The sequence below is a fragment of the Anser cygnoides genome, chromosome 11 (genome assembly GCF_040182565.1).
Source record: "Anser cygnoides isolate HZ-2024a breed goose chromosome 11, Taihu_goose_T2T_genome, whole genome shotgun sequence".
NCBI lineage: Eukaryota > Metazoa > Chordata > Aves > Anseriformes > Anatidae > Anser > Anser cygnoides.
In genome coordinates, this window is record NC_089883.1 from 996,093 (window position 1) to 1,024,045 (window position 27,953).

Here is a 27,953-nt window from a genome sequence, read left to right on the forward strand (position 1 = left end):
CTGGGAGCGAGGCCACAAAAAGGGAACGTTAAACGTGGCTCGGGCTGAAAAAAGCTGAGACCGAACTGAGGGAGCTGCTTCCAGGGTGAGGGAGCTGGAAGCGTGCGGCGGGACGGGGGCAGCCCCCCTCAGGGCCCCCCTCAGGGCCCCCCTCCCCCCTCAGGGCCCCCCTCAGGGCCCCCCTCAGGGCCCCCCTCAGGGCGCTCCCGCCGCGCGCCCCCTGGCGGCCGGGCGGTTCCGCCCCGCTCCGCCCCTGCCCTCCTCTCCCTCCCTCCCTCCCTCCGCTCCGTCCGCCTTTAAAACGAGGAAGTCCCTCCCCCCTCTCCGCCTGCCCATTGGCCGCGGCGCCCGCGCGAGAGGGCGCCGATTGGCCGCGGCGCCCTCGGGGGGCGGGGCCACGGGCTAGGGGTGGTGCGGCAGGGGGCGGGGGGGGCGCGATCCTGTCCCGGCCGCGGCGGCGGGGGGCAGGGGCCGGGACCGGGACCGGGGACAGGGGGCGCGGAGCGGGGCCGGGGCCGGGGCCGGGGGGGGTCGCCGATCCCGCCCGCCCGCCCGCCTGCCGGGGCCGCGCCATGAAGAGCCTCAAGTCCCGGCTGAGGAAGCACGAGGCCGTCATCGCGGGCAGCACGGTGCGTGGGGCTGCGCCGGGGGGCACCGAGCCCGGCAGCGGGGCACGGGGGCACGGGCTGCGGTCGGTGCTGCTGCGGCGGCGGGGCTAGCGATTTTATTTCATTTTCCCCATTTTATTTCATTTTCCCCCGTGTATTATTTCCCATTTTCCCCCCCCGTATGATTCCCATTTCCCCCCCCCGTATGATTCCCATTTCCCCCTCGTATTATTTCATTTTACTTTCCCCTATTTTATTTATTTTCCCCCATTTAATTTTATTTTATTTCGCCTCCCCCAGCCTTGCCCTCCCGGAAGGCGATGCCTGGGGCAGGGGCAGGGCACCCTCAGCCCCTACCCCCCCACGCTGTCCCTTGCGCCCTCCGTGCGTCTGCGCCTCCCCAGACCCAGGCTGGGGTCGGGCAGCCTCGTGGCTCTGCTTTTCCTTCGCTCAGCCCCGCAGGTGACCTCAGCGGTGGGGTGCCTGCGTCGTGGTCCTTCACCCACCGGGACCCCCCGGGGTACCGGGACCCCCGGTTGTTGCTGCCTGGGCCCGGTCCCCAGCCCCGCGCTGGCCGGGGACGTAGCGTAAGGGCTGGGCTGCTGTGACGTGCTGGCTTCTGCCCCTTCTCCCTCAAGGTGCTGCCCGTCCCTGAAACGCTGCTGCTGCACATTTGTCTCAGAGCTGGCAGCAGGGCTCGGCAGTACCGGCCCGCTTGGAGACGTGGGGGTGCTCGGGGGTGACCTGGCGGCGGCTCCCCCGACAGCTCCGCGTCCGGGCGCCTCGCCTCGCCGTGCTGAGCGCCGCGGGGTGATTCAGAAGTCTGTTACGATAATTCGGGGTGTGTGGGTTCCTGGTTCCTGCTGCTCGTTAGTCGCCCGGTGCTTCAGGACCGGTGGTTAGGTCAGAGTAAGCCCGCGGTGATTAGATGGCAGCAGACCCTGCGGAGGCGATCCAGCATCTGCCTCGAATAGGTGTTGAGATGTTTCACGTCGCGGGTGAGGGCTCGGCAGGCCTGCCGTTAGCAGTGGGTTTGGTCAGTCAGCGCCTCTAAGATCTGAAATTATCCCAAAATGCGCGAGGGGAAGCTGCTTTCGCTGAGGTCCTTGAGGAGCTGCATTCTGTACCCATGATGTACTTTGCTTATCTAGTCGTGACATATTTCGGTTGCACAACCGCTCCGCCAGCTACTCAAAATGGGAAAATAATTCTGCCCCGTGTGCGGGTGTGGATGGTGAGGCTGGAGGGGGCGCGTGGATAGACCCCGGCCCTGCTGCTGGTCCGGGGGGCGGGTGTGGGAGCGCTGCCGAGGGGCGCTGGGTGGATGGAAACTTCTGGGGAAAGAGTTAGGCGTTTTGGGAACTTCATCCCTCTGCTTTGTCCCCACCCAGGGCTGTTTCCTGGGGAGCGGAGAGAAACTTAATCCCTTCATCATGCTTCTGAACGCTTTCTTCCAGGTTAAGGTAACAATTACGTGCCCTCCGGTTTTCTGACGGTGAGCTTTTGGGAAAGGCTTTACTACCTGTCTTGCGATGGAGGAAAGCCGTAAAAAGCAGCGGAGAGTGATTGCCGGTCCCACCATTACCCAGGCTGGGAGGTTTGGAAAAGGAGCTACCTGGTTGTGCCAACTCCAGCCGGCTGGTGGTGCCTGGGGAGTAATCTGAGCAGCCTGCTCAGCACCTTCAGTGCTCCGCGTGGTGAGACAGGTGCCGCTTGTCGCTGGCAGCATTGTGGGCCGGGAGCTTTATGGCAGATCCCATACAAAGCCCGCGAAGGCCTGAGGGCACGGTCCTTGCTCGTGGTCAGGGGTGATGCCACGTTCGCCAGCACTGACAGGATAAATCAGCTGGTGTACTCGATTGCGCTGGGGTGACCGAAGAAGCAGCGTGTGCTGCGAATCGTCCTGAGCTTCCAAGGGAAGCGACAATGTTGTACGTGTGTGTGTGAGCTAGGTTGTGTTTGGGGACGTGTTCTTCCACTGCGCTTAGGGGTTCTGTCTGTAGCTGCATGTGCGAGGAGCACACCAGAAATGCCTGCAGACTGCCTCTGCTTGAGGTCTCCCGGGGAAGGCGCTTGGCGAAGGACGTAGTTATTGTTCGAGGAAGCTCCTGCTGCCCCACGCCTTCGCCACTCAGCTTTCCCTGGTGAGTTCTCGTCGCTGGGCTCTGTGGAGGAGGGGTTGCCTACTTCTTTCGTTAAAGTTTTTTAAATTCACTTAGGAAATAGCCACGAAGGGGTTCTGCTAGGTTTGAGGCGCACTGCCTGACTGACGTGGGGTTTACAGCCTTTCTGGCCCTGGGGAAGGGGCTTTTGGGCCGCCTGGGGAGGGCGGGCGGCTGCGGAGCTGAAACCGCACCACGAGCAGCTCCCATGGGAGCGCTGCGCTCGGGCACGGCGTGAGATGGGTGCCGGGGATGTGCCTCGGGTAGCAGCAGTGCTGCGTGGGGCTCTGCACGTGGTGAGAACGAGCAGGTGTAAAACCGCGCAGAAACTCCTGTCAGTCCTTTCTCCTTCAGGAGAAGTGATTTATTTATTTATTTTTTTAAATATATCCATAAAAAGCTGAAGGTAGTGTGTAATTAGTGGAAGCTGTTTTGGAAAAAAGCAAGGTGGGCATCTGAGCGCTTGCCTGCTGTGACGATGTCTGATGGGTGAATTAACATCTGACCAGCTCGTGCAGTTACCGACAGCTGGACTTGTTTGTGTCAGCGCCTTGGTGCCCCTGGAGCTGCCAAGTAAATGGGTGACGTCCTCCGTGTCAGGGCTGGCACCCCGCTTGCCCCTGCTCGGCTGAGCCCGCAGCGAGCCCCGCTCTGCCCCCGAGGGGGTGAGGTCCCACCGCCTGCCCTCCTCTGGGCGCTTCTGGGGTGGAACTGCAGCTCACCTCCGTTCCTAACTGACCGCCAGCGCTCTGTGAGTACAGCAGAAAAACTTCGTTAACAGCAGCTTGCAGCACCAAGGTGCTGTGGAATGCGCACTAATAACTGGAGGAGTGAAGGGAAAAATCGAGGTGTTAAAGGACCTGGTTTTAACCCAAGCCAAGATGATGATTTCTCTGTTCAACTTGTTACCTGAAATAAAGGTGGCTGCTGCTGACGGCAGCACACGCTGACTTGAAAACGAACAAGACTCTGGCTTTGTGTCGCCGCTCTGCCCCGTGCACAGACGGAGCAGCTCTCGCCAGCCACGCTGATCGCGGTGCTGGGGCCGGTCAGCAGAATTTTTCCAGCGTGGCCGCTGCTGGCCGGAGCGAAGTTACTCATCCCTGCTCGCCTGCTTCCCTGACCTCCGTGTGCAGCCTCGCACGGCTTTACAATGCCGTCCTCGGGCAACGCCGCCAAGAATCAACAGCACTGTAATATTCAAATGTCAAATCCTAGGCTGAATGTGGTTATTCTTTAGGGGATGTTTGGGTTCCGGGAAGCTTTATTAAGGCTCGTGCTAACGTGTGCATTCCTTGGAAAAACTTTGTGCTTCATTTGCATTTAGTTAAATAGAGCCATGTGCTCGCCTCTGTGATGTTTGCGGTCGGTGTGGAGAAACACGAGGAGGGGGAGGAACGGCAATTTGTGGTTCAGCAAAAGCTGTGTGCTGCAGCCTGCGTGCAGGTGCGTTGTAATTTTCAGGCTGCTTTAGAAAGGAGTGTTTGTCAGTGCTTTATCACTTTGGAATGTAGCAATTAAAAAGAAAATCTAAAAATTGGAGGTTCAGGGAGATCCTGCGTGAATGTCCTTAGCTGACTCGCAGAAATAACTCTGCAAACAGGGCCGAGGTCATCTTTTGATGAATCCATTTCAAGTTCATCTGACCTGCTGCTCAGATAGAGCTTATGCAGTACTTCATCGGTGGCATTTAAATATTGATAATTTTTAGCAGGCTGGCACCTGATTGACCGGTACCATCCCATCCTGCCATCAGCGGGTGGTGACCCAACAGGGTCGAGTCACTGACGTGGTGTTTCCCTTCTCCACGTGTCCGTGCTGGAGGCCGCTTCCCTGCGGGACGAATGTGCAGTCCCGTCGCGTTTCATTGTCCTGGTGTTCTCTGATGCTTTGCTACAGGTGGGATTGTGCTCCCAAACCAGGGCTTTGCCGCGAGTCCTGAGGAGGGCTGTGTGAGGCACTGCCCAGCTGGCCTCTGACCCGGCCTCTGCTGTTTCGGAAGGGACGAGCCTCCTCCCCAGCCTCCTGCTCCCCGGCCACCAGGGCTCCCCGGCTCCCGTCCCCTTTTTGGGGGCAGCTGTGATGCCCTCCTTGGCCCCGGGGGAGCAGCGCTCCTGGATGTAAGCACAGAAGGCAGGGCCCGGTTGTGCTGTGAGTTGCTCTTACCAGACTGTTGTAAGATGCAGCTGCCGAGCCCCTGGCTTGTTCTGGTCGCTTTTAGCAGTGCCCGAGCTGGTCTGTGTCTCGGGGCTGAGAGGCTGAGGGTGTCTTATTGACAAAGTTATGTTAGGTTATGTGTCCTGGGCAAAGAGACACCAGGAAGTTGCATTATAAAAAAAAAATAATATATTTATTTTACTGTTATTTTAGCAGACTTAGCATCCTTCTGGAGCTGCGTGCAGAGTCCTTTGATGCTTCCACTGCAGCTCGCGTGCTGCTGTGCTCGATGCCGGTGGTTTTTCCCCCTGCTGCAGAAGACTCATGGAAATGAGAGAAGGTGGTTCTGCTGTTAGGTACATGTCGCTCCCTGTGAGAGGGACCTAGTACCTGGCACAGCTTTAGGGCCCTTACGGCGTTTTTGAGAGGACTATTTGACGTGTTGCATGTCTAGCTAGAAGTAGGTTCAAATAATCGCTTAATACCTGGGATATGCTAACTTGTAGGAACGAAAATGCCTTCAGAATTGGGTAAAATGTTTACATTAAGGTCTTAGATAGTTGCTATTTGTTTTCCTTTAAGCTGCTTTGTTAGGTGACTTCGTTATATTAATTACAGGATGCAGTTATATTTAAACAAGCCATGCAACAGCACGGCTGTTAATAAAAGTTCTCGACATGAGCATTTTGAGAGAAGCGTGCAAACGAAGCGGTACTGGGAATGCTGCTGGGTTCGATCACTATTTAGACTAAGCCTCACCCACTTTGTAGCATTAAATAATTTTTCCGTAGATGGAGAAATTGCAGTAAATGAGGTGATAACATAACGTGCTGCGTGTGGGAACCTGCTGGGTGAAACAAGAGCTCCGTGTTCAGGCTGGGTCTGTTCCTTCCCTCATGCAGACTAAACAGCACATCTTACTCCTGCAGTCTTAAACTCCAGAACGCTTTTATATGAAAACACACATGCTGATAAGCAAGATATGCTTATAAAATATGAAGTGCCGTGTTTTCCATTTGAACTAATCTGTTCCCAAACCTTGTGTCTGCAGCTTTTTCTGGGAGGCTGCAGCGAAGCCAAAGCCTGCGAGACGGGTGGTGGTAGCGGACGTGCATCTGTGCTGCAGGGGGGAGCTACACCTGGTGAACGTCCCTGTCAAAGGCAGAGGAGTAGGTTAGGCTATTAAAACTATTTTTAGGCTCTGTGGTTTTCAAATAAATCAAATTACTTCAAAGGCAATAGTCCTTTTGTGCCATGTGAAATCACAGGGTGTGTCTGTTTAAATGTTAATTTTAATCACAAATGTACTCTGACCTCTGTAAAATGAGCAGGAAAACGAAGTGTGTGAGCTGGTAGACGTGCTGCGCCTGCTCTTCTCTCCTCTGTGCTCTGTGACGCGTGTGCATTTTCCGAGTAACTCTCCTTTATCAGTGGGCGCCTTCCTTTCCCAGCAGGAAAACTGCTTAAAGCCTAAACTGGAGAAGTGATTATCTCACGACAGAGGGCCCTAAAACTGATCATTCTTAGACTTTTCTTTTTCAGTAATTACTCTTTCTAAACAGTCTTCAAAGACATCAAAAATTGCAGTTTCAGTTTTATAACCATTCATATAAAAGCATGATCTCTGTATTTTCTCTAGGGAGCTTATAGAAACATTCGTGTACGTGTGACCATTGGCTGTAAATAGCGGTGGCCGTGTTTTGCCAGAGCTCTTCGCTCCTTGGTGTGTTATGTGCTTAAGTCAAGCACTAATGGCATTAGAGGAGGATGTGCCCCCCCCCTTTTTTTTTTCGTTAATAGGATTATCTGCCTAGCTCGGTGGTGACGAGGAGCTGTGTTCGCTTTCATAGGTTTATGTCAGCTTTCAGGCTGAAAGGTTTAAGAAGGGCTGTGAATTACAGCTGGTATTTGGGAAGCGGGTTAGGTGGCTGCTGGGGAGTCTGCGTGCTCTATTTAAATGAGCTGTGCGTTTATGTAGTCTGTTTGTGCAGCTCCGTAGGCAGAGGAGACTCAGGATGAGCAATTCCCATTTCAGGTGGAAGTTTCTTGGGCAGTACTGCTGTCTCAGCAGCCAGTTAACTTGTCGTGCATTTGTTAGCTTTGTGGTAAGACTGTAATGTTGTGTTATGCACAAATGGAAGATGGCAGTATTGCATCTGCCTCACTTTCCAGCAGGGGTTAGTGTCTGTTCTGGACCGCAGCTCACAGCGTTGGCATCTTCACTCGTCTGTCCTGTTGGTTCCCATAGCCCAGTATTGCTCTTTCCTCTCGTGCATCAGGATCACTAATGAAGCAATTTCTTTGCTCCAGATTCCTCCTCGGTGGGGTCGCTTGGGTGACAGTGGGTGAAGTAATAGCGTGCTTCAGGGCCTCTTCCTGCTATTTTTTTATTTTTTTTTTTTGCTTAAGAGGGAGATGTCCAGTAGCAGCAAGCTCGTATTTGCTAATTATTCTGCTGTTTATTTAACGATAAATATAGATTCTATTACAATTAACAGATCTTAAATATTAACTTTGCTGGTTGACAACGGTGTACAAATATATGTATTTTAGCCCATCACTGCTGGTAGTACCCCGTGGTTTTCATTGCCAGCAGCCGCGTGCCATTTCCATTGCCCTCGGTAGCACGGGACGGCCTGGCTTCGCACAGACCGAACCTGGCGTGCCCGGGCACAAGTCCCTCTAGCGGCTGTTGTTCAGGCTCTCGCTGCTTTCTCATCTTTAAATGCTTAATTGTAATGACGGGCTTGTTTCTGAAGGCCACGGTCTTACGGCCTCACAGACTTTGGCTCTGCGCTGTGCCTCATGCTCTGTTTAGTAAATAATGGACAGGCGATGTCCGGGCTGGGGCTTTGCACTGTGCTGTGCGGGGTGGTGCTGTGGGATGGTCCAGGGCCTGCGGGACAGGGGCTGCGGAGAGGGAAAGTGGCTGCTGAATGCCCCGTGAGATAAGGGGCTCGGGGTTCGGAGGGAACGGTGGGTGTTCATGCAGCACGCAGTGAAGTCGTGCAGTTCCTTACCAAAGGCTGTTGAGGATGCTGAAAGCTGATTTGGACTTGAGGAAAAACAGGATAGTAATAGAGAAATTAATTGGGAGTTACGAGGCACGGAGAATCTAGCCCAGGAAGCCTGAATCACTGACTGAAAGCTGGGGGAGCTTGTGGAAAAGTTCTGTGCTCGCTCTCTTCCCCAGCCTGCCGGTGCGTGATGCACAGTGCGTGCTGCCGCCTAACGAGTCGGGTCAATGTGAAGGCCTCAAACCGAGGGCACAGCAGACAGAAGCCGGTAGGAAGAAATGCTGCCGAGCCCAGCCAGGTGGGGCTTGTCTTCAGGGACCTGGGGTGGGAAGGATTCCTGGCAGGCTCTTGGAGCTTGGGAAGAGCAGGTGTGCAGCGGCAGCACCGCCCTTAGCTAGGCCCCGGTGGTGCGCTGGGGCAGCTCAGCACCTCTGGAGCCCTGCGCTGCCGGTGTCTCGTGGGGCAAAACCAGGTCTGCCTTACCACACGTGGGTTACACTGACAGGGCGCAACGTGAGTGCTCGTTAACTGGTCGGAGGTGACTTAGTCTTTCTTTACGATTAGCAGCATTGTCACTGTAATAGATGCTTGTTTGCTATATAAGCTCTTCAGGAATGAAAAGCAAAAAATTCCTGTGTCAAACTGCCATTGATAAAAGACGAGCGAAGAAGCAAAACTCGCGACTGTTTTGAGAATCAGTCCCTGCTCAGTAAAATTCTTCAAGAAAGCTAAAAGCGTTAAGTGTGGTGGTTTTGTGGTCTCTGACCTCACACTTGGATTTTCATTATTTTCTGCCCTTCAAGCTCGCTGAGTTGGAGGTGCCCTGGATAAGAATCCTGTCGGCGCGGGTCCGGAGCCGGGCTGTTTGCTGGGCCCGCTCGGTGCTGGTGGCGTGGTGGAAGCGAGCGGCGCTTCCCCGGAGCAGGATGTGCTTCAGCAATCCCGGGTGGCGTGGACGAGGCCCTGGTGGGATGATCTTCAGCATCACGGGGCCACAGGATGGGCACGGCCCTCAGGTCACCAGGAATGTCTGCAGGCAGACAGAGAAACCTTTGGCTTGGGTACGCCTGCAACAAGCACGTTCGCCTGGGAGGCACAGGCCCCTGCGTGGTTTCTCACCAAACTCTGATTTCAGATTTTTTATTTTTTTTTGCTATTGCTGTCAGTTGTAAAGTGTGTGTATTTTTTTTCCCCAAGATGCCACTTTTAGGCGAGGAGACAGACTTGGTTCTGGTCAGAAGACAACTTGTGAGAGGACGTGGTCGTTGTGATGGTCACTGAATGGTTTTGGAGCACTTCTGTCACACAGACACTAATTGCGGAGAAGTCTTGGGATGCTCTCTTGAAACACGTCAGAGCGATAAGGCAAAGGGCTGTTGCTCACAGCAAATAACATGGAATAGCTTAAAAATTGCTGGGAGGGGGTGAATTTTTGCAAATATGAATAGACGTGACTTACCTGTAACAGCTTTTCTCAGAGGAGTCATTTATTTTAAGTTGCTTGCAGTCTTTCAAGTGTCCTACAGGGTGTGTGTGCGCGTGCGGTTTTTATTGCTATGCACCGTGTTTGTCTCCTGCAGACTGAACAGTGCGTCGCTTGTAATGTTGACCTAGTCCTCTAAAAACGGCACTTGGGAGATCTCCTTTTAAATTTAAAACTTGTGAAAGGAGACTCTGCATCTTCCCCGCTGTTAATCATTATGCCGTCTATTCAATGTTTTGACAGCCTCTGTGACTCTTCTCGTTTAACAAGTCGGGAGACAGGCTGGCAGCAGCAGTAAGCCGAAACCAGGTCCTGTTCAGAATGGTTCCATCGCTGTAAAAGGAGATTTTCTTTAAAGCACAGGCATGTGTGTTTTCTAATTTAAAATGGGTTACATTTCTGTCAAAATAGGATCACGCATTCCATCTGCTCTGCAGTTGTAACTGTCTGAAGTCTGATCGTGGGTCTGGTTTTGGCTTTGTGGTGGAATGGGAAAAAATTACTCCTGCTAGTATTTCAGTCCTTCTGTGTTATTAGTGGGGATAAGTATGGCCTTCCTTGATGTCAGTTGCCGGTTAATTTGACTAACATGTTTGTTATTTTAAAGTGAGTTTTTGTGTGTCTGCAAGCATAACACAGTAGTGAGCTTCGTGCGTGCTTGTCTCGTTTGTTAACGTTGAGCCCAAAACGCATTACTCACGGCACGAGCACGCGGAGAATGTATTAATAGCGATTGCTTTCTATCACCCGGCTATCAAGTAGTGGATTATCAGAAAATAGATCTGGGCTGATGAGACTGTCTACGTATCGCTTACAAGATATTCCGGAGCCGGGCAGTATTTACTGGTGAGCCGGGCGGCCGGTGGAGCGCTGCGGGCTTGCTGGCAGGCGGCGGGACCCGCGTCCTCCTGAGGGATGAAGGCTGAGGAGGATCCTGAAGACGGAGAAAACATGCTGGGGGATCCAAGCTAAGAGAAGGATGACGGAACAAAATGAGCTCGGGGCGGCGGAGAGAATCCGTTCCTGAAAGTGGGAAGCCGCCTGGCTCGCTGCTTTGAGCTGCGGCGGTTTGTAACTCGATGCGAGATAAATCGGTTGCTTTTGGCAGCAAGGAGCCGCGAGGTCTATGATGACTTGTTGGTTTTCTTGTGCAGCTAAAGACACGGTAGGTTTCTTAGATTTCATATCGTTGGCTGTGGTTTACAGCTGCAGAAATGCAGAAGCCTGAATTTTGTAGCCGTTCCTTTTTAATTAATGAGTTATGTCTTTAACAACGCTAACTGCGGGGAAATTTCCTGAAATATAAAATGCCCAGCTGGTACTATTTGACTTTGTCAGTATCCTATGATGTTATTTAAATGTTATAATGAAAGAAAAAGTATTTTTACTGAGATGATAGTAATTAAAAGTCTGGTTAATCAGAAGACTCATTAAATGGGAAGAAAGAATGTATGGTAAGGGGTCGTGTATACATCCGAGTGACCTTGTGCTAGTGGCATGAGCTGTAAGTCTGCAACTCAGAAATCTAAACCCAGCTGCAGACATGCAAGGCATCATTGCTTTCCTCTAAGGATGTGAAATATGCTATGCTTGAATTTATAGGCGACTCGGCTTGATGCTACGTATGTATAGTTTAAGGTATTTAAATAAAACACATAACTTGGATAATAAAGTAGCTTATAGAGGAAAACTTGCCAGGCCTCCGAGGACAACTGTTCTCCACCCTGGCAGTGCCTGCAGCTTTCACCGTGACCAGCAGTGTCACCGCTGTGGTGACTTTGTTACGCCAGGCTGGCTTGGCTTTTAAACTAATGGATGTTTGAATCGATTGGCAATCGGTACCGCGCACTTTGGTGAGGAAACACCAGGGCGTGACTTCAGCAGCTGTCTATCTTTATTACTTCATGTCACTTAGCAAGTATTGTACCGAATAAATTATTGCTGAGACTTCATGATTTCTCGGAACATAAACGTGATTGCAGTACGGGAAACAAAGATAACTGCAGTTACAGCTCCATCATACAGGCCGTTCCACAGATGCAGAGCAGTGGCCGTGGTTTTTTTTTTTTTGGTTCTTTATCTCTATTTTCTCCTTTACCTAGTGAACGTGGGTTAGATGCAAGGGGAGAGGCCTGGACAACTGGCACTGGCTCTCCCTGCTGTGGATCTTCCAGATTCTGTGACATTAAACCTTGAAAAATCCTGATTTTTGCTAATAAGGCAGTTGTAAGGAGAGGGTGGTTCTGTCCCTTTTTCTTCTATCAAAAGCTTTTTCAAAGCTGAGTCCTCAGCATCCAGCTTGGCTGTGAGGCTTGTCACAGACTTTCCCGAGCAGCGCAAAGCAATCGGAGGGGTTGGTTTGGTACGGGGCAGCCCCAGCGCAGCGCTGCGGGGCAGATCCTAGCCTGGGGCCTGGAATTCCAAACTTGAAGTAAACAAGGAATAAGCGGGGGGGTGACAGATGTCTGGGTTTGCGTGGTGGTTATTTATAACTGACTGGTACTTCCTTTGCGCGCTGCATAGCTTGGGGAATTGCAGGCAGTTTGAAGCTGTACACTTTGAATTTCTCGTGCACAGCCCCCTGGGCGTTCGTCGCTGGAACATCACATGCTGAGCTAAGCTGCGGCTCCGAACGACCCAGAGGAGGCAGAGAACGCTCAGCCCGCTTGCGTGTTTTTGGTGCGTCTGTTTGGTGTTAAAGCCGGGGAGCTGTTTGGGACACAGCGGAGCTAGCTGAGATCTGATTTTTAAGAACGGGCAAATGCAGTGAGTTGCACCAGCGAGGGCACTTCTGTGCCTGCGTCAGTGGGCACGGATGTTGCCCGCGGGCAGCGCTCAGCGCTCGCCTTTGCCCAGTGCAGGTTTTGGTAAATGTGAACTTGGTGGAGAGAGGGCTAAACTTAGTGCGTGCTTTGCGTGTTGCTGAATTCGTGAAAGCTGAAGTCTGCTGTTGATTATGTGTCGTAATTGTTGTTCTATTCAAGTGTCCCACAAAGTTTACGCTCGTCTGTTGTTCTCTATGCTACCTTTACTATATAAGGGTTGACAGAGGGGGGAAAAATCGTAGCAGCTGTGTTTTATCTGCCCACTTCCTTATGAAATCATTTTTTGTGAATTCTGAGAAGCTTACGCTGAAGATGGTTACTTAGATTGGAAGCTGTTAGCAGTAGGATTTCTGGCTCTGTTGCAGTTCCTGGCTTATCTGTTCCTCTGTGGTGCATCTTGTTTATTGACCTGTGAGTTCTGAGACACAGACAGGTGTTAGCTATACAGAAATGGAACAGTTGGCTGCTTTATTTGACTCACAACTTAAATGACTGGCAGTAAAGACGAACAAGAAATCCTTCCAGTTTTCCATTAGGCAGCGGAGTTAATTGCTTTGGTGGCACAAGAGAAGCGACGCGTCTTCCCCAGAGGGTGCGCAACAGCAGCATCCGCGAGGAGAGAAGGGAAAGCAGAGATGCGGCGAAAAGGTAGCTGGCCTGTGCAGGGCCTCGCAGGGCAAGCAGCTGACGGCTATCAGCAGATAAAACAGGATGGAAGGAAGCGTCTAAAAGCTGCTTAATATGAACAACTGAAAACTTTGAGATTGCTTTAAATGTATAAGGAGCTACTGTGTGTGACATTAGTTTTAGACCTGTTAGATGGAACCGAGCAGGATGAGGAAAAGCAAAGTGGTTTTATCCCCCAGTGTTCTCCTTTAAGGGTCCCAGTGACTTAACCAGGCTGGCTCGGAGCAGTGTGCTAACAGCCTGATGGAGATGCTGCAGTATTACTGTCTGTAAATAACTAAAGGTCTTAAGAAGCACAACCTGATACATAAACAAAGATATCTTTTCTTATTCCCTCCCCATCCCCACTGATAATATGAGATTCAGACTCCTATTGCTGTTCCTTTAGCAGATCGATGCTGTGCCACAAGCTGACCTGCTTTTCTAATTCTCTTTTACACAGCTGAATACAGACTGGAACAAGTATGATGACAGGTTAATGAAAGCAGCTGAAAGGGGCGATGTGGAAAAGGTTTCATCAATCCTTGCCAAAAAAGGAGTCTGTCCCACTAAGCTGGATGTCGAAGGGAGGTCTGCGTAAGTAACTTCCAGTTCTGCAGTGGTGGTGGTGGAGAAGCTAGTGGGAGTAGCTCAATTCCCAGGGCTTGCTGCTGCTGTGAAAACTATTAAGTATATAAATGTATGTGACACACACTAGTAGATTCAAGTCTCATCTAGGCTAGTCTTGCATAAGCTTTTAATCAGGAATTGAACAAAGGAAATTACATAGCTCCTATGCTGAAGTGGAGAATGGAGAAAAGGAAGCCTTTTTGAACAGAAATCTGAACTGGGGTTTGATCCTAGGAATACAAAGGTCTAGCAGTGAAGATGAACTTGACGTATGTAATCTAGTCATCTTTGGCAGAGGTGTATGGTTAAATTCCTGATCTTTTTCTGCATAGATGACTTACTCATGCAAATCAACAGGGATTGCCCCCAATTAATAGAAAGAAATATCGCCAAGCACTCCTACTTTATTTGAAGCATTCTGAAATACAAAGTTTAGCCAATCTGTAGTTGATATTTTTAGAGCAATTAAAACTCAATTCAAGAAGGCTACTGTAGGCAGTGTTCTTTAACAGACTAGCTTGATTAATATCTAAAATAAGCACAGTCAAGAGTAAAGATAAATAAATATACTAGATGATGAACTCAGCCATGATCTGTAGTAGTATTCAAATGCTTTGAATGAAGTGTTATTAGAACTACCAGATGTAATGAGAGTTGTGTGGCAGGCTAAATTTCACCTTCCCAAGCTCCTGGTTCTTTAGAACATATTACATTAGTTACCCTTAATGCTTTTGTAAAGCAGACTCAAGCTATTGACTTCTGACCTGCCTTTCGTCTCATCTTTGCTGCTAAAATGTTTAATATTCTGACAGTTATTTTGAAATGACACACATAGGAATACTTGGCAGGGTGGCATATGTCTTGCAAACTGCTGACGACTTAGCTTATTTGCATTTTCAGCACTGGGGATCTATTCTTGTCTCTTCTAAATCCAGAGATAGCTTGGCATAAAATAAATGTTTCAAAGCTTGGTGTTACGTTTGTCTGTTTCTTGAAGTTAAGAGTGACTCTGAGTACTGACAGGTAAAGATTGCAATGACGGGTACAAGGAAGATGAACTTTCCTTTTTACTTCGTTACTTAAAAGCTCAATAGCCATCTGGATTACAGTGCTTCTGAAAATGTTTGGTTTGACCCCTCTCATCATAGCTATTTTCTGAAAGGTGCTTTTTTTGAGGTGCTGCACCCATCCCCAGCCACCACGGAATGCCAGATAGCTCAAATGTCAATTTCTCACAAAGAGTCTTTACTTTGGCAAGAGCATACATTTAAATACTCAAACCTGAAGGGGGGGGGGAAGGCAAGTGTATTGGTATTCTACTTGAGTGAATGATTCCAGGTAAATATTGACTACTTCTCAGAAAAGTTGTATTGTTCCTTAAAGTGAAATTTGCAGAACTGGATTTGGACATTGTACTAAGTTGAGTTTGTACAGTATAATTCTTTGAATATACAATGATTTGCTTTGACTTTCCTGGTTAATACCGCTATTTTTGTGTATGAAACAGTTGTGCTTAAAGTTTTTCTGTGTTTAGATTCCATGTTGTAGCGTCAAAGGGAAACCTAGACTGTTTGAACACCATCCTTATTCACGGAGTTGATATCATAGCCACTGATGCTGCAGGTATGCCTCATCAAATGTTCAAGTGCAACTTGCAGAAGTTCTCAGCTCAGTTTCCACTTTGGTTTAGGGTTAAGCTAAGCTGGAGGGTAGATCTCTTTCCTTTCTTTAGTGTTTCCTGTGGTTGGCAAAACAAAACAAACATACTTAACTGTATGGTCTATTTCAGCCAAGCTATATCTGCTTGAGAATAACAGTATGAGAACTGTTTTTAAATGAATGTGTTAATTTAAATAGCAAACGTGTTTCACTGAGTGTTGTTAAGTACTGCGCGCAATGAGGATATGACTTCAATGGTACGGCAGGTGTTTGCGCACCTGTATTGAGCACTCAAAACTTCAGAGCACCTCTCTGCTACCTTCTTGGTTTGCATATGTGAGATGAAAGTTTATGCAAAGATGTTGTGAAACAGGCAGTTAAAATCTTTGCTAATTTTGCCTCAGATTGTTCATCTCATAATTTAACTTGGTAAATGAATATTCTCTTGTTTCCAGCTTCATTACAGAAATAATCTAGCCTCCTTTCATATGACAGATTTATTTTTTTAAACTCATACCCTTTCTCACCATTTCTTGGTTGCAGTTTCTCTTAAAAAATAAATAAAACCCACTGTTTAGCAAATAGTGAAGTGTATGCAAGAGAGATGACAGTTATAGAATTGACAGATTGCCATTTTTCCCCCGTCCTCCCCCCCAAAAAATGAGATCACTGTAACTAAAATGATGTGGATGTTGATCTAAACTATCTCTTGTCCTGGAACTGGTCTTAACTAGCATATTATGATAAGTAATGAGGCACATGGAATAATGGAGGCAGAAGACAGAGACTTTTGTTCAGATGAAATAAACAGTCCTAACAACTTCAGCGAAGGACAAGTTAATTTCTTATGAATTAGTGTTATGTGATTGGTAATAGAACATAGGTATGTCAAGTGTGTGTGGTATTTCTAAATGCATGTTCAAAATAGATCCCGAATTGACGTTGATATTTCTTTTTAGGTAGAAACGCATTGCACCTAGCTGCGAAATATGGACATGCTTTGTGTCTGCAAAAGCTGTTGCAGGTACTGAAAGATATAACTTGCCCTTTGTTACGGTTTTTATTCTTTGGGTGGAGTGTGGGGGACGGTGCTCTTAAATATACTGGTTTGAAATCGAGATACTCTAAATGCAATCTGAAGCCTATTTGATAACCCAAGTTCCTTATTTTAACAGTACAATTGTCCAACAGAAAATGTGGATCTTCAAGGAAGAACTGCTCTTCATGATGCAGGTAGAAAGTTTTGATTTTCTGGTGACTGTAATATGAAGTCTTTAATGATAATAATTCTCTGTGCCTAATTATTTTTAACTTCCACTGTTATGTGTTGTACTGACACTTGCCTTCAATAACAAGCTTGTTAACAGACTTAGAGGATATAGGTCTATAATTCTCTTCTGATGCCTGTGAATTGTCTAGTAAAATCTTAAGTATCATGAAGAGTGTTCTAGAGCGATGATGTTAGTAAGTTAACTTAATAACTCTGTGGATTTTCTGAATCTTCATTATGCTGTGCAGTGTCTGAGTTTACGTGTGCTTTTGGAACTGCTGTAAGAGAGCAAGTCACATAGCCTCATGCTTTAACTTGCATGAATTTTTGTGAAACCAGTGCACACAGCAAAGTATTTAGAGTTTCTTGAAGGCTCTGTTCAGCAATATAACCTGCTCTTTCTTCCTTCTCTCAAAAGCTATGTCAGACTGTTCCTCTAGCATACAGCTCCTGTGTGATCATGGGGCCTCAGTGAATGCAAAAGATGGAGTAAGTTGTTGCGTATACCTCTCTCCCATACAAGCCCTACTGGAGTTCTTATGCCTTCTTTGCTTCCCCTCCCTTTACTTATTTCCTTCCCTCTTTCCCTCTTCAGGATGGGAGGACACCGCTGGTGCTGGCCACTCAGATGTGTCGTCCCACGGTTTGTCAGCTTCTAATAGACAGAGGAGCAGACGTTAATGCCAGGGACAAACAAAACAGGTAAGGCATGCAGAGGGTTGTCAGAATGCCTGCTCACAGTTAAAGGGTAGAAGGCTGTCCATTAGCTTTCAGCCTACAGACAAACGTTAAATTCAGCAGGAAAAAACTCTGACCTGGGACTTAGTCCAGAAGTAATGTTCCAATTCAATAATTCAAACAAAATTGGCTTTTCTTATTGCTTGTTCTAGCACCTAAAATACCTGTAGGCTTGTGTGGAAGGTATTGCATGCTGCTGCCAGCAGAGAAATGGTGGTTGGCTGCTCTAAAGATTTGTGTCCACTGCTGCAACTTGCACTCTTTGGGACCCATATGTAAAATGGGTCATGACAGAAGTGGTACTTGAGTCCCACTGGGGCTTCCAAGGGACCTGAAGGCCCGGAACTGTTTGATTCCATATAAATGGAGGAGTGGGTGGGAGAGAGTTTCTAACTGAGCTCCTTCTGCCCGTTATTTCTTGGAGGACGGCTGCCTGGTGGTCAGTGGACGTGAGGCTGCTGTGAGACAGAGCACAGGCGCTTGCATTGCATGTCCTGAAGCTGGCAAGTGTGTGTTTGGGAGGCAGTGCCAGGGCTCCCAAGCACTCGCTCAAACTTTGTCTAAATGTTGTCTTGTGTGTGTTGTGTCTATTGATGTTTGTATGTAAACAGAGTAAGCCAAAAATTGCACGAGATTTCTAAACAGCTGGGTGGTGCTCTCAAAGGCAGCAGGCTTATGCTGGGCTTCAGGAAAGTGCTGCTGTTAGTGTTGCTTTGCTTTCTGACAAATATTTAAATGTTGACTAAATGACTTTTAAAAGCGTAGTCTCCTCTCTTGAGAGAGGAAAGATTCCTTCACTCAGCTTTCCATGATCGGAGATAAGTGTACAAAGGATTATATCTGTAAGTGCTCCTTTGAAAGCACACGAACCCAGCGTCTCTGAATGCAATCTTTCTCCCCATCCCCAGGACTGCCCTAATGTTAGGCTGTGAATATGGCTGCAAGGACGCGGTGGAAGTTTTGCTCAAAAATGGCGCAGATGTTAGTTTGGTTGATGGCCTTGGTCATGACTGTGCTTACTATGCCAGAATCGGTGACAATATTGACATTTTGACTTTAATAAAAGCTGCCATTGAGGATTCCGGCAAAGGTATGAAGAACGCGCTGTTACTGCTTGCTACTACCCTTTCATTTGGGCTGTGTGTCTTCCCAAAGTTATGTCCTTGTGTGGCTGTAGGATGGCTGTAGTCCTTTAAACCAAAAGGTGATACCCAGCCTGCATAGGAGGGTAAAGAAGGGTTATGTTTCTTTGCTTGTGTTTAGTAAAACTTAAAGTTTATGCATGCTGTGACATCATGAGATAAAGGGTATCAGTGTTGATGACTCTGGTATTGCAGTATTGATCATAGGAGTTATTTAGCCTTATTTATAGGACAAGCTTTGTACTTGTGAACTGCTTCCTTTTTTTGGATTAACAGGGTGGGGTTGGGGGGTGGGAAGGAAGGGGAAAACGACTCTTTTTTGAAATGTCCTTCCAAGACAGAAACATAAGTAGATTAACTAGGTATGTCTTGCATGAACCTGAATGAAATACATTTTTTTTAACCTTCCTATTTCATGTTGCGTTTTATTTTTAGGAAGAGATACCATGAAGAAAGGGCAGTCTGAACAAAAGGTAAGTCTTATTGAGTTGTTTCTTTAACTGACCCAACAACATTTTTCAAGGTGTTCTTAATTCAAATGTTCGGTGTATATCGCAGAAAGGTTGCAGATTTGTGGTGTAAATCTCACTGATTTTTTTTTTATCTTTGGTACTATGAAATAATCAGCTTTGTTCGCTGGCGTGTAAAGGTGATTGAGTAAAACTGTCTGTTGTAAGCTACTCATGCACGTGTAGTTTTTTTTTCCAAACATCAGTGTAATTATTGCATTGTCCTCTATCAAATCAGGCAAAATACTTCAAGATTTTTAGGATTTGTAATCGTAAATGCCTAATGCTGCTCAGCAGGCCTCTTACTTCAGACCTATGCTACATGTGTATGCTGCAGGTCAAGCAATGCTTCCTGTACTCGTTTTGAGTGTGCTGGCCTCTTTTAACAAATCTACACTGAAATACAGCTTTTCGTCTAGGGCGGAACTGTAAGGTCTGTTAAATCAGTCCAGGGATGCTTTGAAGGGACTCCTACTTGAATATAATAGTTTTAGTTGGTAAGGACTTACACAGATCACAGGATCCAATTGTCAGATGGGGCTGACCCAATATTAAAACATATCATTGTGACCAGTCTTCAAGTGGGCCATCAGCCACCGCTTCTAGGAAGCCTGTTCCAGTGTCTAACTACTTTCCTGGTAAAGAAGTTTCTCTTAATGTCTAGTCTGAAACTCCCCCAGCACAGCTTTGAGCCATTACCACGAGGCTTGTCACTGCATACCAGCGAGAAAAGATGAGTACCTCCCTCTCCATTTCCCATCCCTAGGAAACTTGTACTCTCTACATGTTGCAGTTGTATGAGACTAAAAGAGGTGAGGTGTAAGCTGTTCGCCCCCGACTGCCAAAATTCAGCACACAGCTGGTACTGTTGAGAGAGTGGCTAATATTGCACAGTGATGCAAAACTGATTCAGTATTTTTGAGTTGACCTCATTTGTAGCACGGAAGATTCCATCTATAATTAGATGGTGTTTGTATTTCTATATGAAAAATATTTTATGTGCATATTTGGGGTTTGAGCTTTGACAAGCATCCTGTTTTCTGTCTGGACGAGATCGTGGGTGGTCTAGCTCTTATTGAGAAGCGGTCTGTCAGAGTTTGAACGCTCAGTGGTATTGCCCCCCAGTGGAAGCTGAAATGGGAGTTGTGAGAGCAGCCTACTGTCCCCAGAAATGGATGTTGTCAGACTGCAACAGGAATAAAAATTAACACTTTGAATGTTGCAATAACAGATGTCTAATATGTCACAAAAGTGGAATCGGCTGCATGCACAGGAAGAGGTGAATGTCAGGCTGTATCAGAAGGAACATAATGCTCAGGTAAGCAGAAAGGATTTCTACAACTACATGTTCCCGTATGCATAATGAACCAGGCATATTAAAGACAAGATGTGATTGTAAATAAGCATTAGCAATTCCATTAAGAAAGGTCATAGATATTGCTGTTTACTTAAAACTTAATTGTGTGAGTATGTAAAGCGGCAATTATGCAGATAAGCTATAACCTTCTGCAAGAAAATAAAAGTTTATATAATAAATACTTGTGAGTATCTTCACGTCACCCCTTCCCATCTCTTAATCTTGTGTCTACTGCTTTCACCTGCAGTAAGATCATGGTGTCACAAAACAGAAAGGTGTTGTAACATTCTCAGGAGATCTGTGCTTGTATTCCTTAAAAATAACGTGTATCATAACTGCTCTATTAACTGGTATTCATTTTCTTGTCATCTTACTGTGTCAATACAGTTTTCAAAAAGGTAAGTAACACTTTAAGCTGTGGGGAACAAACCATGGAGAAATTGAGGCTTTCATTTTGAAATCCTTTCTCTTAAAAGAGTAAGGATCTCTAAATGAAACTTGTCTGCTTTGAGCTAAAGTAGTTACCGCAGGTGGTTCTCTAGCAGTGGCTAAACAGCCTTTGTTTGGATGTAAACGCTGGACGGATAGAAGGCCCAAGACCGATAGTTTTCATGCGTTGGATTCATATGCATTACCAGGGTGACTCTTGGGTTGCTGGAACACTTGTCCATTTAAAGGTTGCTGCACTTCATGCCAGTGAGGTTTTTTCATTACACCTTTGGCTGCGGTGGTTGGGTTTCAGGAACTGTTTTAGTACTAGTTACTTTTACATGTTAGCAGACAGTAGGTAAGCAGCCTCTTTAGTGCTGTCAGCACTGAAAGTAGTCTTACCCTGCTCATACTCTCAAAACCTTTACGTACACTTATGTCAGAATGAGCTATTAGAAACAAAAATCTTGAAGACTTTGAAATGTGCTTTTCTAAATTCCAGAATGATGGAGACCTAAAGTGAGGCCTCAGTATCACTGGGACTTAAGCAAGGCTTGATGTGTCCTTTAATGGCTGTTAAAATTATTGGTGAAAATTCATTAGTTTTCCCTGTGCGAGTAGAGTATTTATTACTTTATTTTGTTGCTTTTTTTTTTTTAAGGAATTGGAGTTAGAAAATCAAGATTTGAAGGACAGAATGAGAGAAGTACAAGAAGAGCAAAGGATGTTGCTGGATAGAATCAGTGGGCTGCAACTACAGTTAAATGAGGTAAACTCAGTATTCACTGCTTTACTGTAAAATATTTCTGTACGTGTTGCTGTCATTTTGTTCTGCAGCGGCCTGTAGTCTGTAGTAATACTCAACATGTGAGGAGATATTACAATTTTGTCCACTGATCCTCATAAAGTTGAGCAATAGCATTTATAGCTATACTTCGTAATGTAATAGGAACCATGAGGTATTCTGGTATATTGTAATTTGGAAAGTAAACTTGATCTGCCATTTAAATGTAGGTGTTGTGTGCAGGTACTTATAGCCACTGCTTATTTTCCAGTTGTTAGTTTAAGTGGAAAATGAGCAAAAACTCTTCAGTTGGCAGAAGTGGGTGGGGAAGGGGTTTTCAATATGGGATTGCTCTCTGAAATTTGAATTCCCATTTCGTACCAGCCCCCTCCCACCCCCTCAACAAACAACCCCCCCCAACCAAACCATTCCTCCTGTTTACTATTCACATTCAAAAACCAGCAGTTTTTAACTGAAAAACTCTACTCTTCTACCTCAATGGCATATGGTCTAGATAACTGAAAAGGTATTCTATTTGCTTAGTACGTATGTCAAGAGACAGTGTTTTGACAAACATCCTTATTTTTTTCTCTTGCCAGAGGTTAGGTGGTAAATGTGAGGGGAACAGTGTATCGGAAGGATGTAGTATTAGAAACTGGGGTAGACTCATCAGCTAATGAACTGTGTATAAGCCCCTTGAAAACATTATTTTAAAAATGATTTGTGGGGGGATTTTTGTTATTTTTGCAGGAGCAAATGTTTGCAGATGATCTTGAAAATGAGGTATGATTATATCACCTTAAAGTGTAAGAGAACTGTGAAATAGGGGAAATGTATATTGCATATAAGAAACGGTATTTAAAATCAGAGAAAAGAAAAGCTATATATAAATGCTAAACAAAATATCTAGTGATATGTTCTCAGTTCATACAGCTGTATAGCATTTGTATTACTACAACTAATATATTCTAATTTCTATCTCACCTCTAAAGCAGACTTAATGTTGTAAGTATCTGTTTAAGTAGTGACTTTCATCAATGCAAGGCTAATAAATACGAATAAACTGAACGATTGCACATGATATTGGTACATGTTCCCTTGACTCTTTCTTCGAGACTGTCCTTGTAGATGAGCAGTTTTGTAGAAGAACTTTAAAACGAAGAATTCAAGGATTCTTTCAGTGCTAATTTTGGTTGAAGTTCTCCCTAAACTACTTTTTAAAAGTTGCTTGAGATTTTATGAATCTGTCTATTCCTGTGGCTTTGGCTATTTGGCACTTTTTATTCTCTTTCAGAAAGATGAATTGAAGAAAATCCTAACTACCAAGGAAAAACAGCAGGAAGAAAGCTTAAGAACTATTGAAGCTCTGAAAGCTAAACTCAAATATTATGAAGTACGTTAACTGATTTGAAATGTAGTGAGATACTTGATATTTACTGTAATAAACACTTAACCCTTTCAACAATTTTAAGTTCGTTATCTAATTTGAAAAGCTTTCTCTGCTCTTTGATCCATAGCTTAAACATGGTAAAAATTTGATGTAAGCTTTATTTTTTATATTTCCTGCTGTTTGCTTTTAGGTTGACTTTGTGGCATCTGGAAGTAACTTTGGAAATAGTAAGTATAGTTCTTAAATTTGCTGTGCATGATGCAGTGTTAGAAAACAAAGTGGTTTTTTTTTTCCTTTTTGTTTTAACTATAGACAAACATAATGTGGTTTTCCACTCCGCTGACCTCAGAAGGCAGGCAGCTGGGCCCACTTCTGTTTGTACCTGAGTTCTAGGGCATTATTGATCACTCTTACTCACAAGTGATTGTGGTCTCATGAAATCTGTGTTGTAACTATGGCATGTCTTCTAATAGCATGAAAAACAAGCTGAGCAAGGTCTCTGCTCCAAACGGAGTCTTTCCATTCTTCATAAACAGCACCCTGGCTCATGTCTGTGATTTGCTTCTGCTGAGGAAGAAAGCTATGGTCATCATCAGGGCTTACTGTAGGCAAGTTGGAGCACAACTTTAAACGCAGTACCTCAGCCTACACTTCTGTTAGAAATGGGTTCCATTTCCAGAAACTGAAGTCTTTTACATCTAACTCAGTTACAGGCCTGTCTTGCTTTTAGGTAGCTTAAAATGTTGCTTCATCTGACTGACATGAGCCGTTGTGAGAAGTGTTTGTCTGCCTGGATCATTTATTTGTCTTGCAAAGGGATGCTTTTCCCTGTTGCTCTCTTTAGCAGCCATGCAGCTAGCTCAAGGTGGCTCTTGTGACTGTCTTGCAAAATGATAGCTGGCCTGGGATGGTAGGGATATATCTTTTCTTTAGAGGAGTTCGTCCAGATTTCCCATGTGATTTAACTTTAATACCGAATACTTAAATACCAACCCACATAGCACAGTTGCATTAACGAGAATAAAATTAGGAAGGAAAAACATAGCTCTTGTGATTTGTGTTACTGTTTTTAAAAGGACTAAATGCTATTTTCTTTGAAAATATAGGAAAAGAAGATTTATTACTTAAGCAAGGTCAAGTGTTTGCTGTGGAGTCACAGGTAATAAATATTTTTTCTAAGAGAAACTCTAAGGTAGTTACGCTTGGGAATACTAAATATGCTCATAAATGCATGTATATTAAACTGTTTCTGAATACAAAATTTTATATACTAGCCTTGCTATGTTTTTTTAACAGCTGGTGCCCTCTAGAGTTATGTATGTGAAATAGCTTTAAATACTGTGAAGATACCAGTACTGAGTGGTTTGTAATGGGCATTTTTAAAACCGAATCGTCACATTGCTGGGTTAGCAGTCACACTTCCAAATATAATTGGTTTTTCATCTCCATAACTTTTTCCCGCTTTAAAATCAGTTACAATTCATAAGACTTTATTTTCCTGCCAACTTAATAATTTCGTGGCAATTTTGTTTGCTGATAGCTAGCAGCCTTCAACAATCACCCAGCCAAAAACCCAAACCCTGTCCCAAGCAGGAAATAAGTGGCTTTAAGCTAATCGTGTCAGGAAGTGACCTGAAAGTGGTAAGTGCTTGGAGCACGACTGAGTTCCTCAGAACAGGTCTGTGCCATGTAATGGCCATAGTGCCTGGTGGCAAAGTGAAGGTTGGCAGTGAAGACCTCATAGCAGAACAGCGAAAGTTCTTATCTTTTTTAGATAGCCTTTACTGGATGGGGAATAAAATGACTGTTTTCTTCAATCATTTCTGAGAGGAGGTGCTGTTAACCATGACATACTCAGTCTCTTCCGATTCCTTTTTAGTGTTGTTTTCATCTGCTTGAGGGAGGGAATGCTTACTAAATTTAATTTCTTTGAGCAGATGTATGATTAAATATGAATAATGAGGGAAAATAAAATTAATGTACTGTACCTGCATTTTAATGTGTCTGATGACTGGGAAAAAATAACTAGAATTATAATCAATTTTTATTGTTGAAAGCTGAAATATGTGTTTTATAGTATGGGCAGGAATAGAATAGTTTATTTTAAAAAAAAGCTCTGAAAATTTTATGCTCATATCAGCATAGATATAAGGTAGTTATGAATATGACAATGCATGCGTGCCTGACTTGTGAAATCTGTGTGTATCTACTTTTGTGCCAATTTATCTTCAGTCTAGGTCTATGCTGAGACCCCTGGAGCTGTCCCTGCCTAACCAATCATCCAGTTCAGAGAAGGAAACTTTAAAGAAAGAGCTTGACAACATGAGGACCTGCTATGGTGCAGCAAAAGAAGAAATAAGCAAATTGCAGAGAGAACTGTCTCACAAGGTATCTGAATGTAAAGCTTTGGCATCAGAATGTGAAAGAACCAAGGAGGAATCCGACGGACAGATAAAACAACTGGAAGATGCTTTAAAAGATGTACAGAAGAGAATGTTTGACTCGGAAGGCAAAGTTAAGCAAATGCAGACCCACTTTCTTGCTCTGAAAGATCACTTGACTAACGAAGCTGCTTCGGGAAACAGTAAGCTAACAGAGGAGCTGAAGGATCAGTTGAAAGAAATGAAAACAAAGTATGAAGGAGCCTCTGCTGAAGTGGGTAAACTAAGGAACCAGATTAAGCAGAATGAATTGCTGGTGGCAGAATTTAAGAGAGATGAAGGAAGGCTGGTAGAAGAGAATAAAAGGTTGCAGAAGGAACTTGTTAAGTTGGAGATGGAGCGAGATAAAAAGGGAAAAAATGTCATGGAGTTAGAAGGACGGCTCAAAGAAACAGCAGCAAAGTTAGCCCACTCTGTAACTTCAGAGAAATTTGAGAACATGAAGAGTGTGTTATCAAATGAAGTGAATGAGAAAGCAAGGAAGTTAGCAGAGATGGAAGGAGAGCATGAAAAACTGCAGGCAGAGATTCGTCTTTTAAAGAAGGAATCTGAGAGTCAGAAAGCTAAACTTGCTCAGCATATAAAGCCAGAAGACCATGAACAAATGAGGAGTGGATTTGAGCAAAAAAGCGAGGAACTTGGGAAAACAATTTCTGAATTATCACAGAAGAATCAAGCTCTGCAGAAGGAACTTGAAAGATTTCAGGTTGATAACAAGATGCTTAAGCAACAAATCCAAGTGTTAAAAACTGAAATAAAAAGCCAGAACGTGCCTTTAAAAATTCACGAAGAATTGAAAAAAACAAGTGATGTGACTGTTGGTGATCTGACCAAAAAGCTTTTTGAAATAACTAAGAAGTACAATGAAAGCAGAGCAGAAGCTGAAAAATTACTGGTGGAGAAGAACAACTTAAGTGAGAACATCAGCCACTTCCAAGCTGTGTACCTGTCTCCGGAGCAGCACAAAAAAGAAATGGAAGCTCTAAAATCTAGTGGTATTGAACTTGAAAATCAGCTTGCTGAACTTCAGAAAAAATATGATGATGAACAAGAAAAAATGTGCAAACTAGTGTCTGAAAATACAGTCATAAGAGAGACTCTCAGGGATCAGTATGTTTTGGCTACAACACATGAAGAGATTAAAACAATTTTGAATAACACACTAGAAGAGACTAATAGGGAGCTGTCAGATCTGAAAGAAAAAACTGAAGAGATAAAGCGAGAATTTGTGAGGGTAAATGAAGAAAATGGAACCTTGAAAAATAAGGTGAAACTTTTACAGAGTCAATTACAAACTGAGTATATAAGCTTAAAAGATCATGAAGCCAAAGTGACTACTGTAAATAAAAGCATGCAAGAACTTCAGGAAAACAATGCTGCAATAATGGCAGAATATAAGAGGGGTCAAGAAGAAATCTTACAGTTACATGCAGAAATTGAAGCCCAAAAGAAGGAACTTGACACAATTCAAGAGTGCATTAAATCAAGATATGCCCCAGTTGCCTCCTTTGAAGACCGAGAACAACGCTTTGAAGCTACAGTGAAAGAATTAAAAGCACAGTTGCAGGAACAGGCGCAGAAGTGCAGAGAAAGTGAGGAGGAAAACATGAAGTACAAAGAGGAGAACGAAAAGCTCAAAAATGGCATTTTGTCCATCCAGAATGACTTGCAACAAAACTATATCCTTGCCGAGAAATCCCATGAATTGGAAAAAATGTTTGCAAGCAAAATGGAGGAGCTGAATCGGCAACTGAGAGAATTGCTGCAGAAATATACAGGCAACAAAGATGAGAAAGGTGAGCTGCAGGAGAGTGCCAAGCAGACCGTACCTCTGCAGGCTCCTATGGAGGGTCAGCACCTTTCAGTGGAACAAATTGAAGCCTTGAAGAAGGCGCTTGGTCACACTGTAGAGGATCTGAAGGAAGCCCTCAGAAGTAAGAAGGAATGTTATGACAAAGAGACACTAAAAGTAGGAGAACTACAGCAGGAGCTGTTGGATCTAAAAAAATATTCAATACCTTTGGTAGAATATACACAAATGAAGGAAATGCTGGAACAAGAAATCAAAGCAACCAAAAACAGCTTAAAAGAAAAGGAGGGTGAAAACCAAGTTAAAAATGAGGAAATCCTGAAGTTGCAGGCTGAGATTCAGCTTAATCGACAAGCTCTAACAAACCTGGAGAGCAAAGAAATGATTGACATGTCAGAATACAAATCCATGAAAAGTACTCTGGAGGCCCAAATTAATAGTATAGCTGAAGATTTGTCTTGTGTAAATAAAAAGTATGAGGAAGCATGTGAAGAGGCTTTGCAAGCTAAAAAGAACGAGCTTTCTTTAAAAGATGAAAAAGAATTGCTTCAGTTACGGAGTTGCAGTATTGAGCAAGAAATTAAAGACCAGAAAGAAAGGTGTGATAAATCACTGATGACAATTATTGACTTGCAGAAGAGAATACAGGAGTCGGCAAAGCAGGTGGAAGCCAAGGATAACAAGGTAGGCTGTCAGATAGTTAACGGTCCTAACGCTTTTAGTGTAGTGGCAAAGAACTAGGTTTCAGATGCAGTTATGTAGCTGTTCAAGTATGACGGTGTATTGGGCATTAGGTATGCAGGAGAGGCCCAGATCTGCAAAGCTGAAGCCCTGGCTTTGGTAGCATTACGCTAAGTTTTTCTAATTCCTTGTTAG

At 45.2% G+C, this 27,953-nt stretch overlaps 1 protein-coding gene across 1 annotated transcript in view; it reads left to right on the top strand.

Annotated features, from left to right (window-relative positions):
• Positions 1–1,711: 1,711 nt before the first annotated feature.
• The window catches only part of UACA (uveal autoantigen with coiled-coil domains and ankyrin repeats), a 30,434-nt gene continuing 4,192 nt past the window's right edge, over positions 1,712–27,953 (top strand). Inside the window, exons 1-16 of the mRNA XM_048046252.2 lie at positions 1,712–1,842; positions 13,382–13,515; positions 15,083–15,171; positions 16,167–16,231; positions 16,383–16,440; positions 16,896–16,966; positions 17,073–17,179; positions 18,124–18,305; positions 18,793–18,830; positions 20,098–20,184; positions 21,314–21,421; positions 22,187–22,219; positions 22,731–22,829; positions 23,017–23,053; positions 23,933–23,985; positions 25,059–27,761. Coding sequence (XP_047902209.2) covers positions 1,738–1,842; positions 13,382–13,515; positions 15,083–15,171; positions 16,167–16,231; positions 16,383–16,440; positions 16,896–16,966; positions 17,073–17,179; positions 18,124–18,305; positions 18,793–18,830; positions 20,098–20,184; positions 21,314–21,421; positions 22,187–22,219; positions 22,731–22,829; positions 23,017–23,053; positions 23,933–23,985; positions 25,059–27,761 — 3,969 coding nt within the window. The 5' untranslated portion in view covers positions 1,712–1,737. The remainder of the gene's footprint in view (positions 1,843–13,381; positions 13,516–15,082; positions 15,172–16,166; positions 16,232–16,382; positions 16,441–16,895; positions 16,967–17,072; positions 17,180–18,123; positions 18,306–18,792; positions 18,831–20,097; positions 20,185–21,313; positions 21,422–22,186; positions 22,220–22,730; positions 22,830–23,016; positions 23,054–23,932; positions 23,986–25,058; positions 27,762–27,953) is intronic.